Source organism: Pavona decussata, unplaced genomic scaffold, assembly GCF_977016875.1.
Source record: "Pavona decussata unplaced genomic scaffold, jaPavDecu1.1 SCAFFOLD_8, whole genome shotgun sequence".
NCBI classification, from domain to species: domain Eukaryota; kingdom Metazoa; phylum Cnidaria; class Anthozoa; order Scleractinia; family Agariciidae; genus Pavona; species Pavona decussata.
In genome coordinates, this window is record NW_028145431.1 from 404447 (window position 1) to 416925 (window position 12479).

The 12479-nt window shown below is 38.9% G+C and overlaps 3 protein-coding genes and 1 long non-coding RNA gene across 9 annotated transcripts in view; 3 read left to right on the forward strand and 1 right to left on the reverse strand.

The window, feature by feature from the left end:
- Nucleotides 1-12479, forward strand: part of LOC146488716 (ephrin type-A receptor 7-like) — a 148988-nt gene that overhangs the window by 42155 nt on the left and 94354 nt on the right. Inside the window, exon 1 of one of the 6 annotated variants that reach the window (XM_085113117.1) lies at nt 2149-2317. The exons of the other annotated variants lie outside the window; for them this stretch is intronic. The gene's annotated coding sequence lies outside the window, so the exon portion shown is untranslated. Of the gene's footprint in view, nt 1-2148; nt 2318-12479 lie in introns of those variants that run through there. 6 annotated transcript variants of the gene reach the window in all.
- The window catches only part of LOC146488717 (ephrin type-A receptor 7-like), a 115351-nt gene that overhangs the window by 42143 nt on the left and 60729 nt on the right, over nt 1-12479 (forward strand). The gene's annotated exons all lie outside the window — the stretch shown is intronic.
- Nucleotides 1-12479, reverse strand: part of LOC146488719 (uncharacterized) — a 159299-nt gene that overhangs the window by 27449 nt on the left and 119371 nt on the right. The gene's annotated exons all lie outside the window — the stretch shown is intronic.
- LOC146488720 (uncharacterized) lies at nt 9248-11402 on the forward strand. The gene is made up of 3 exons (XM_085111932.1): nt 9248-9308; nt 9988-10232; nt 10845-11402. The coding sequence occupies exons 1-3, from the start codon at nt 9248-9250 to the stop codon at nt 11400-11402; spliced, it is 864 nt and encodes a 287-aa protein (XP_084968058.1).

Consider the following 12479-nt stretch of genomic DNA (forward strand, 5'->3'; position numbering starts at 1 on the left):
TGCCTTCTAATACAGGTTAAGGTACTTCTTTTTTAGGATTTGTGAATGAATAGTGTTTCGATGAATCAATTGGATTTTTGTAACAGCAGGTTGATTGTAAATAGGATTTTAATTGAGGTTTTGTAATAAATATTTTATTATTATTATTATTATTATTATTATTATTATTATCATTATCATTATCATTATCATTATCATTATTATTATTATTATTATTTTATTTTTTATTTTTATTTTTATTTTTATTTTTATTTTCTTCTTTTTTTTTTTATTGAAGCTATATTATCTCTGAAAAATGCATGCTTTAACCTCGATTTTCGCTTTGGGTATCAATAACACTTGCAAATTTCTGCTTTCTCCGCATAGTTTTGAAACCGCGTAAAACATCCACGTATTAGTAGATACCACCCATAGCTAACATGAGTATCTCGAGATGCACAGAACGTATGCGCAGTAACAAAATTAGGCACCTTCCTTAAGCCATGGAGGCAGTCTTCTTCCCCTTCTCTTATCCTGACGCCGTACGCCATATTACGATTTTTGGGAACGCACTCACAAGACACCTGTTTATTAGTGTAATTTTGATAAGCCATTATTACCTGGGATATTTTCTCTGATTTAATTTTCTCTAGGTAGAGGAAAAATGACTCTATTTAAGTGTTGAAATATTTAGTACTGTGGCGCTAATTGAGGACACTATAAATCAGCGAAATGAATATACAAACTGAACATAACATTTGTTAAAAACCCAAATTGGTAGGAGGCAAACCAGTTGGCCATTTACAGAGCGTGGCCTTGGATTTAAGAACGAGGCTACTGTGAAAGAAATCCACTGGTTGTCAGAGCAGATCTTTAACCCGCGACCTTCGGGTTACAAGTCTGTCGTCCGGCGCCCTATTATATCGGTAACGCTAATAAATAGCTTGTATCTTTCTTATCTTACAGATGAAGCAGTCTTAGCTGATGTCCTTGCGGTGTTTTTTCGCTGAAGACTGTGACTGGTTCCTGTGAGGGATTATGGGATCATTTGAGTCTCATTTGGGTAGAAAAAAAATTAAATTAACTGGAAATGTTTCTTACACCTAAATATTTGTTTTTGTCCAAGGGCTGCGATTTCTTTCAGATTTAATTTCTAACCCTACAACCCCAATGCAAAAAAAACAACAACAACAACAAACAAACAAACAAACAAGCAGAAAAGGAAGCAAAGAGAAAACTATTTGACAGTTTTTTTCCTATCTGATTAGAAAAACAACAAATTTTGTGCTGTACATCCGCTTATCAGTAGTAGGGAATCTCAAGTTAATGGACCGATGATGAAAGACAAGGAAGGGCCGGTGATTCATTTGATTTCTAAACACCGAGAACAAGATGTTGGTTGAATAAACGAGGCGCAAGGGAGATTTTTTTTCAACCAGCTTCAGTGGTGTTTGGTGTTTGGAAATCGTATGAAACACTCTTTCGAGTGTTTGACGGATATAGCTTCTCAAACTATTAATTATTTTTTTTTGAAATTCAATCGGCAAAAGTTCTCCAAATCTTATGATAATTAAGATCACATTTCCAAACCTTCTGCACCGTAGTGATTTCCTTTGCTATCTCCAAATGAATGAATTGTTGATAAGTTTTAATAAGAAGTGTAATCAGTAACGATCATTATCTGTATTTACTTGTTTTAGTTTTGTATTGTATTACTTTGTGTTATGAAAAGTTGCGACTCGAATCTATACTAGGAACCCAAACATCTTTCCAAAAGCATGCCCTAGAAGTACCTGCTGTGCAAAAAAAGTAGTTGCTCATCACACTGAGGGAAGTTCTATAATCTATATGTTTTCGAATCAATAATTATCAAGAATTTATTTCTACACAAAGTAACAGTACAGTCGATGGTTAAAATTCATTTTAAGAAATAGCGATTAAATAAAATTCATGTCAAAGACACAGTTCATGAATTTGAAGATGGTTGTTTTGCTTCCTTTTTTTAGCAAATAGTTAGCTTTACACCTGTTGGACTTAATTCAACGAATGACAAGCCTTGTTGCGTAAAGCTTTTAAAATTGACCTTAAAGCTAACCAATCAAGAAGTGGTTTTTGAAACAATAAAGCGAGTGCATGCAATTGAACTTTCTTTTCAAGCCCACAACTTCAGAAATCATTTCGGCAAGAAAACACCTCAGCAACGAGCAAATATTGCATGTTTTGAGCGAGCAATATAATTCGGCGAAGAACGACTTTACTCATATTGTCTGGTGAAGAAAAACTGGTTAAATTTTGGTCTTGGCCCATCACGCCTCAGCGACGTATATTTCAGCTGCATGTAAGTGTAAATTTCCTTCCTTTTGTTACGCTTTATTTACTAAACATTTCAGAGGAAGCTTTTAATATCCCAAAGAATAACGTTAAACAATAAACCTTGCGTTAATTTATAGCGGGTTTATTTTGTCCGGCGGGAGAAAAGGAGCAAGATCCATTGAACATGCACACAGGTGTTGCATAAAAAAGCTTTCTAATGAATGCATGTTGGAGGAATAACAAGGCCACAAGCTTTCGCTGTGTATAACTTAGAACAGAAATTTCTGATTAAGTAGCTGTATAGCAGTTTTTAACGACTACACAAAATCTAAATAAGTAATACTATATTCTGATTCAAATTTGGCTTGTAAAGCGATCGGCAAACAAAGGAAAGTTTGGCTTAATTTAATTCATGCACAACAGGAAATGTTTAATAGTTTGTAAACTCTCTATCGATGATAGACTTTTCAATGACGGTGATGTATTATTATTGAGTTATGAAGTATTGTATTTCCAAAACGAACTCAAAAAGATGCTATTTAATTCACGAAAAAAATAGCATAAAATTTGCCAGAATATCTATTTGCATATTGTAAAGCTTGTCATGCAGTTACGTTCGTAATTACAGACGTTTTGTCTGGGATAGTAAAACTGCGATATTCTATATATTACAGACTCAATGGTGTTACGACATTAAGGTTCTATCAGTTCTCGTTTCTAATCGAGTTTCCTTTAACATTTGCGAGACTTTCTTCAACTGTTTTTGAGTGACAACTCAGTGAAAGCTATTAAGAGCCATTTGGCAGTCCCGTCGAGAGGATCATTGAGACTGAGAAACGAAACTGACAGGGAAGCTAAGAATAAAGGATTGCCAAGGCTGTAGACTAGTACAAAAAAAGATTTAAATTCTTCAAAACACTTCTGAATTTCTGATTTTGGCGGGAAATATAGAATCATCGTTATGATGTTTGTTAGCTGAGGTGTTGCATAGACACGCAACTCAACAAAATGTTCTTTTTAAGGAACATCATGAATAGCTATAGATGCATAAACGTTCGTCATCAATTAGAGAACTCAAATTAACAACTACTAGTACGCAACTTTATCGGGGCTTTTAAACTACTACCAACGAGCATCTGTTGAAGGCTTTCGACAGGTAGCTTGTGAAAAAAAAGTAGACACCATAGAAACAAAACTAAAACGCTGCACCTCATAACCCGCTATCGCAAATTGTATTCTTTACTTTTTCTCATATATTTTGTCCACATGGTCCAGCCACTGACAGTTCTTGATCTGCCGCTTTTTAAGGGTCCTTTGGCAGGAGCACCAACAAGAACATTAAAGCGTAATACTTAAAATGCTGTCTCCTGTGTTTCCATATCGTCCTGTGGCCTTTAAAAGGCAAATTTGCGAGCTAATGCATGATCTGTTCGGATGCTTTACCTGAAAGTTTAATTACTAGTTCAGTGCAGTAAGTTTTACGGAATGCATTCGAATTAATATTTAGGAGTTGTTGTTGGCTTCATGAAAATGCCATAGCTGACCTCATTTTACATATTTGGCCCTTGGGAAACGAAAGGAACTAGTGTCCCATGAAATCTTGAACCGTTATTCTACCGAAATTTTCGTAACATAGATTTTTGTAAATAGCTGACCTTATTTTGCAGTTAAGGACGGTGCCTACTTTTGCTACTGCGCATACGTTCTGCGCTTCTCAAGATACTCCGTTGTTTCTATGGGTGGTGCCTACTGATACAGCGATATTTTTGCGCGGTTTAAAACTAAACGGAGAAAGCAGAACTTAGCAAGTGTTCTTGTGCCCTGGGTTCCCTGGCGGTGTGCGTCACGAAATTCGACTAATCAGAATGCGTAGACTTTGGGAGATTGCGCGAAGACTTTGGGAGATCCCGCGTTATTGATGGCTGCCCCCTTTTTATGGAACAGTCTTCCTGTGCCAATTATACAGGAAACATCAATCGACTCTTTTAAACGCTCTGTTAAAACATATTTATTTAAGAAGGTTTTTAGTTGATTATTTATTTATTTGTTTATTTTTAAATATTGTAATTTTATCGGGTAATTTTACTGGTGTCTAATTTAGTTATTAATAATATTGTAATGCGCTTTTGAGTATTTTTATAGAAAAAAGCGCAATATAAGTATTAAATATTATTATTATTATTATTATTATTATCATTATTATTATTATTATTTGATTAGTATTTTTCGCGTCCACGAATAACAGTCCGGACAGGTTAGCCTGTTGAAAATTTTGTCGTTAACGAACTCTGTGATATTTTTTCCCGGTTGAAATTCGTTCGTTTTAAAGTTAGAGGAACAAAGTGGCTTAGTGATGGTTTGGCCACTTTTCAGGCTGCAGATTTTTTTCGCGTTTGTAGGCGTTTCAAAGGTGATGACCTCGCGCCTGCTGCCATGTTGTTTTGATTGTTGATGTTACTTCTTTTCTGGAGACTAAAGCCACTTACTGTTGCGGGATTTTGCCAATTTTATTGCACGTTAAGCTAAGTTATCTTTTCTACTTTAGACTTCCGGGGTCTATCCGGGTCTACCCCTCATGGTTTTTGCGCTGGAATCCGTTGAACGTATGAGGAATCTGTGAGGCGACCGTGTAAACCAAGCGGTGGATCAACTCCCGGGAAACCGGCTGGAAAAGCCAACGGGCGAATGCTATTTCTCTCCAATAAATCCAGGAAGGAAATGTAGATTTCTTTCACCGAGAGATGAAAAAGAAAACTAAACATGGGCAAAAGCAATAAAATATACACTGCAGGCAGCTGTACTTTTTCCTCAGATCAGGTGCACAAAGTGACGATAAAATTATGCAACTCGCGGCTCGCGCCCTCGGCGATCGCAAGATCCATCGCGCGCTACAGAACTTAGGAAAAGAAAGAGCCTGCTCGCGGTCTATAGGCAGGCCCAACGGCACATAATACTAGTCTAAGAATTGTCTCCGATTGTCTCCGAACCGCGAATAAGCTTAACTTGTTAACGAAACCCCCTTGTGTATCCAGCAAGAACCATCTACGGCTGCTACTAGACCGTTTAAATTGGCTAAATTACTGTCTTCACTGGCGGCTTTTAGAAAAGGAGGCAATGTTTGAATCTCCATTTCAGTGCGATTGTAGGCCTTACCTTTGGGAGATGTTTACTCGATCGTGACCAGAGACAAATGAGCGATTCCACATTTTAACCAGCACCCTTTGTGGGTGGTGATGCACACCGCCTGCGCGGGTCCGTTGTTACGGCCTAAAAGTAACGGGAAATTTTGTAATATTTTGTTAATATGTTAACAGAAAAAAAAACTTTATATGTGTCATGGAAAAAAATATTTAAAGTACATACATCAAGCTAAATAAATTTACACCAAAGGGAAAACCGTTTATTTGTATTTTGTATTTCCAAAGCTAGTTTACAGGTGCAGATATTTCATTTCAATTGCCTTTTTCTGACTCCGCTTGATCGGCATCCAGTAGGGTGATACCGGTTTATTTCCCCGAATCATTATCTTCTTTGCATATAATTGTTTTGGTCTTGATGGATTCACCGTCTAGTGCCGTCTAGTGCAGACAAAAGAAAATTAAAATGGAAGCCATATTTGCATAAGGTCTATATGGTTGCATTTTCATGAAATGCAGCAAGAGGGGATTAAAAAAAGTGAATAAAAAAGGGAAAATACTTTTTACTTATAGCCCATGGTAACTAGGCCACCATCACGCGACAGCACTGCGTTTTATTAGCAGCTGTTTTGGTGCACAGTTATTGATTTTCAGCCTCGAATTTTTAATTTTCAATTATCGTTAAATCTTCTATTTTTCATTTTCCCTAAAATTCGTCAAACTCCGTTCTGCCTTTCTATGATCTTTCTGATAGATCATGAACAACAATTACCCTGAAACAATCTGTGAATTAAGGTACCTGTCCATGCTATTTTGGGTCTTTTCTCTCTTCAAAATGCTCTTAACAAATGCCTCAAATTACCCCAGAATACCTCATATGATGAAAATAAAAAATCCACTTCTCTTTTGTGCATCTGACCCTCTAGGGGTGTTCTTGAATTAAACATAAACCATGTCTGGAACAAAGATTTGCATTTTCTGCAAAATATTGGTATTCAGCGACGAAGCGCAAAGCTAAAGAAGTGAGGATGTTAAGACGATTCTCCGTCAGCATTGGTTCAGAATTGCTCCTTACTTGTAGTCTCTGCATGCCCGTGATGAAGGACGTTCTTGGACAAGAAGGCAAGGTAGAAGAAAACTTACAGTCAATTCAAAACAACACTACTCCAAGGCTACCCTGAGAGATAAATAGAAATAGAAATTAAGATTAATGGAGCTTCTTAAGGATGGATACACAAAATTTCGATAATGTTCCAGTTTTCTCAAAAATATAGTAGGACATTACTTTAAGAGATACCGCTTTATAACAGACAGCATACCCAAAATCTTATAATTTTTTTTCAAATTACAAAATTTTCTGTAAAAGATCCTCCCCCATATGGACTTGAAAGATATTTTTAAAAAGCCAAAAAAAGTGAAAGAAGCTTTATTTAAAAAACGGGGCAGGTGTTTCGAAAAGTTTATTATCAAACACGACAAAACTAATGAATGCTCGAGCCCGTAAGCCGAACGCTGTTATTTTTGTCAAGTGTTTGGGAAACGCGAAGCAAGAGTTTTTAAAATGGCTCTTCAATCGGCCAAACTAATTTAACAAAAGAAATATTTTCAGCTTAAACATGATATACGTTTAATTTATTCGTTTGCTTAATTACCATGCATCTTTTAATTCTCCATTAATTTTCCGCAAGTTTTAATTGTTGCTTCAAGTCATGATAAAAAGTCTCGATTTCCACTGGTGTCCTTTCCCTTATTTTCAAATGAAATCCTTCATACAAATGGACAAACCAGCTCCCGGTTTCGACTGCCCAACAGCCGTAACTCGCAGGGAAATTTATTTGCTTTCATGTGACAAGCCACAACCGACGAAGAAAAGTTCGCTGTTGATATTTTCAAACACATCGGCGAGTGATAGGAGCTGAAATGAAAAACAATTACTCTACTTATAACCTGCGGTCGAAAAGCATGCTCGTCCACACTTTATAATAGACAAAGTTGGAAGACCTAGAAATTCTTAAATAACAATATTAGTTAAAATATCAGTTGAGATAAGGAGTTGTAATACGAAAAGTCGCCATCCCATAATTATTTTCGTCGTGCAAAAATAAAAAAAAAACCGTCCTTAGTTATTCCCTGCAACTGACTGGTGTGACCTGTTGTTGCTAAAGTTCGTGAACCAGCGAGGAGTTTGTCCTTAAAATTTGGAGTCGACAACTTTCTCAAAGTATTCATACTGTATCAAGCCTTGGATTCTGATATGTTGTTACTTATTTACAAACGTACTTTGGCATGTCACATAAAACTCGATACGACGTTTTCAAAACCTGTGTTTGGGTACTTCATATAAAACAGGCTTTTTTGTGGTTATCATATGACTTCATGTTTGACAGAATTATGTTAAGGTTAGGGGACACCTTGTGATGTCTATCATACAGTTTATGAAATCTCATTAGCGTGCATTTCTGGACATGTCTCAAACATAGAGTCATATGATAACCACAAAAAGGCCTGTTTTATATGAAGTACCCAAATTTAGGATTAGGTGCATTTCTGGACATAAGTGATAATTTCACCCATTCTGTATTAACCTGGGAGGAAACATTTCAAGCAGTACATGTTTTAACGGCTAAATCCAATTTAAATCAGAAACTGAGCTTCAGCTTGTGGACATGTTCATGCACTTTTCTTCAATGACGATCATCGGATTAATACTCCGACGCAATGCGAATGATCCTGGCCAACGTTCGCAGGACTCGGGCAGTAAAGGTTCAACTCCTGTCGTTGACGGTATTGATCGCATGATTTACATTGCTGCGCATGGTTTGCACTGATTACTGAGCCAGATGCAATTACTGAACTGTTTACATGTTACTTCATTCTGGTTCCTTGCGTAACAGTAAAAAAAAAAAAGGTCATCGGAATCTTGATAAAGAGAGCAAGCTAAAAAAAGGTGCTACTAAAACGGTGAAAGGGGAATGGGATAATGGCAATGGGAAAGTAAAAATGGGAAATAACAGATCATAGCAATCGATTGAAGTTTAGAGAATATTGAGGTCAGTGGTGATTACGCATGGTTTTATTTAAATACATTATCAAAATAACTGTTGACATCCATGCCACTAAAGCTAATAAATAGTGAGCGAATACTTAAAATTCCCTTTACTCTAAGACAACTACTAACTTGACGGTGGGTGAGTACGCAAAGGAAGCAAACTGAAGAAAAGTTAACCATTTCTTGTTTTCAGTTTTCGGCTCTTTTTTGCGTTTAGCGAACGATCTTGTCCTATAAGCGCCGCGAAAATTGTTTTACTCTGGCAGATGCGACTGGCGCGATTGAAGCGAAGTTTACGAGAGATAATAAATAAAATTAAGTCTGTAAAATATCCGGCGCCGCAATGCCTTAGACCCAAGCGTTTCGGCTGAGGCACCTAAATGATGGAAAATTAAAAACGTGTCGCGTCTCCTCGATTGTCTGAGTCGCTTTAATATCCCTGAGAGAAGTAAGAGACTTTTTAACAATAGGATTATGAACTTGGAATTTCTATTACGACAAGACAGCCAAATCCTCTTCGCAGGCACTTCGAAAACGCGAACAGGCGGTCACCGTTTTGTGGACAAACGCACATGGTTAGGCTTACTCACTCTAGGCCAACTCAATATCTACAACAAAATAGATAGTGAGAGTAGCGTAGCCAATAAGAAAACAGCATTCGTGATAGAATGCCAGTAGCAAGTAGATTTATACTAATATACACTGCATTAACAGTGTAAAACTTGCGTTTTGATTGGTGTAGCGGAGTCTGTGATGAGAGTTTAGATGCATGAATGATGTCATCGAGTGGTGTGCCGGTGCAAGTGATCAGAGTCTAGAATTCAGCAGGAGTAAATGATCAACAAAATTTTGCAAACTATATTTTTGAGTAGCAGACAAACATAGGCAAATTTTCGCCAGAAAGAAAATCTGTCCGAAAAAAATTGGACAAAAGCCGTCAGACTGACCTCAACCAGGTTATTAAAAAAAACTTTGCTTGGTTTAAATAGGTTGTAATGAAATTATACGAATACTGCTTAGGCGGACAGAAAGAAAAGTAAGCCGTCATCAGTCACACTACTCGCCTTCTTTGTTCTCACCACGTTATGACGTCATCTGTGTGTTATCAGAGAACGGCGCCAGCAAAATGAAATCTATTTGTTAATAAAATAACGTCGCCTCAGTCCAGTTAGAGACTTCCCAGGATCATGATAACGTCTTGAACTCCGTTGTCACTATTCTAAGTGATTATCTTTTGATTTTCTGGCATTTAACCCAACTTAATCGGCCTCTCCTTCAATTTCGGAAATTTTTTTAAGGCGTTTACTTTTTAAAATACATATATCGACTTACTTTTCATGGTAATTGGATCTGGTTTCTTGAACGATAGCATTTGGCTTAAATACATGTTCACCGCCACTAGAAGGTCCCAGAGGGTCCCACTTTACTTACTTACTCACTCACTCACTTACTCACTCACTCACTTACTTACTTACTTACTTACTTACTTATTTACTTACTTACTTGAAGCTCCAGCGCCGGGAGTACAATTTCCTCAACCGCTAGTAAACCCTCCAGCACAAGGCCCACAAGTTCCACAAGTCGCACAAGCTGCTCAAGTTCCACAAGCCGCGCACGTGGCACAAGCTGCTCAAGTTCCACAAGCCGTGCAAGTTGCACAAGCTGCTCAAGTTCTACCAGCCGCACAAGGTGTACCAGTGCCACAGGCTGCACAAGCGGCGGGTCAAAATGCTGCCCAAATGTTGCTGCCGGCGGTCAAAACGAACTCGAGATTTCGTATTTTTTACCACGTACGGTCGCGGGGGTGAGTTTTCTCACCAGGATTTATACGCCGGGTGTAGTCCCGGGGGTGAGTTTTCTCACCAGGATTTATACGCCAGGTGTAGTCCCAGGGGTGAGTTTTCTCACCAGCCAGTTTATACGCCGGGTGTAGTCCCGGAGGTGAGTTTTCTCACCAGGATTTATACGCCGGGTGTAGTCCCGGGGGTGAGTTTTCTCACCAGGATGTATACGCCGGGTGTAGTCCCAGGGGGTGAATTTTCTCACCAGGATTTATACGCCGGGTGTAGTCCCGGGGGTGGGTTTTCTCACCAGAATTTATACGCCGGGTGTAATCCCGGGGGTGAGGTTTCTCACCAGGGTTTATACGCCGGGTGTAGTCCCGGGGGTGAGTTTTTTCATCAGGATTTATACGCTGTGTCTAGGCACGAACCGAGAACCCGCTGGGTATATTTGTTGAAGATATAGATACGCCATGTAGTGTTACAAGGGCAAAGACTCACTAGATATGCTCCGTCAGGGAGTATAGTTATCAGTTTTACTAGTCATGGCGTGTTTGTTGCTTGGGAATTTTTTCTCCTTTTAAGAGGTTACAGGCTGAAGTCCTGAAGTTTAACCAGACGGTTGAGACAATGACTAGATCATCTGTGGAGAACTCCTTAATGAAGATTATGGCCTACGCATCTCGTCCCCTACCAGATTTCAATAAATACGAAGCCTTGGAGATGCTAAAATCGCTTCAACTTACAGCTCAAGATACCAAGCATGACCGCCAGAATTTCTATCGTTTGGTTTACCAAACAGTCCGTGGGAAGCTCCATGTGCCTCGGGATCAACTAAGAAGTCTCGTCTTGCGCCTTTTGGGCGATAAAGATCATGAAAAGATCTTCGATTGTGTGGCGAAGGAAGAGAAACACTATAGTTCGAGGGACCGGGCCGGGACCGCATCTGTGTCTCCCTATTACAGGGAAGGCCGGGAGAGAAATATCAGTGATTTCCCGAGCAATCCGGGAAGGCCTATGTCGTGTTCCTACTGTGGTAAACTTGGCCACATTAAACGATTCTGCGAGGCAAGAAAAAGGGATCTTTCTGAGAACATGGGGCTGCAGAAGAATGGCACCTCTCCAGCGTCAGCCGCAAAATAAAGTGTGAAATTTTCGCAGACAACATATGCTTAGTTGGTTTAGGTTTTCTGTTTGGGTAATAAACGTATCTTCAATTTAGTCATGTCTTATGTGAGTGTTTTTCTCTTCATTAGTAATAAACTCGATAGTCTCAGAGTTTTGATAGCTTTGAAAACAGGGTCTCTAGTTACCCTCCCAGGATTACTGGGTCAGAGCTGTCATCTCTCTGCTGACTACTTTGGGGGTTTCACCCGTGGGAATAATACCTTTTGCTCTTGATGTTTTTCCCTAGGAAATCATTTCATGAGCTTGGAAATATGACGTCAAGAACTTTGATAACGCTATCACTCCTGGACAGTCTGAGGTGAATGCAATTCAATGGGCCGGGTAGACTCCATGGGGAACTCCATAGCGGTCAGCGGCGAGATGACAGCACGTGAACTAATGCAAAAGGTCACGCGTGTGGTGCAAGGCGAGATTATAGGGGATGTAAATGGGTTGCCCTTCCGAGACCTCAGTAATTTTAGAGCTGGAGAGCTTTACGCTCACTACTCGTTTTGTGAGAAAGTCGCGGAACGATGCCCTAAGATGGCGGCTCAAACCGTTGTCTGGCTATGTACTAGACGTTTTTGTGATCTACCAACATACTGTCTTTCCTTTTAGTTTTGGGTAGGTTTGGGAATTGTAAGGTTTGGGAAGGTTTGGGGGTATTTATGGATAAGATTGATGTTTGTTGTAAGTAAGAAGTAAAGAAAGGAGCTAGTCATGAAATTAAAGATGAACAGTATGGCGTGAGTGGCGCTGAGCAATATTATTTCCCATATCTTATTTCAACTGAGCATGAATAGAGTGTTATGAAATAGATTACTATTCATAACACTCCTAATGATATGCGAAACTGAAATACATTAAATTAACATATCCCTTGCGATTCAATGCACGCAGGCATGTGCACAAGGGTGTTCCAAGGGTATAAATACTGAGTCGAAGCAGAATAACACTCCTTTCGTGCTTAGTCTCAGCCAGCGGAGCAGTAAAGGAAGGAACGGCCCACCCACCCACCCTGACCAAATTCGCGTGTGTCAAAAACACTGCTAC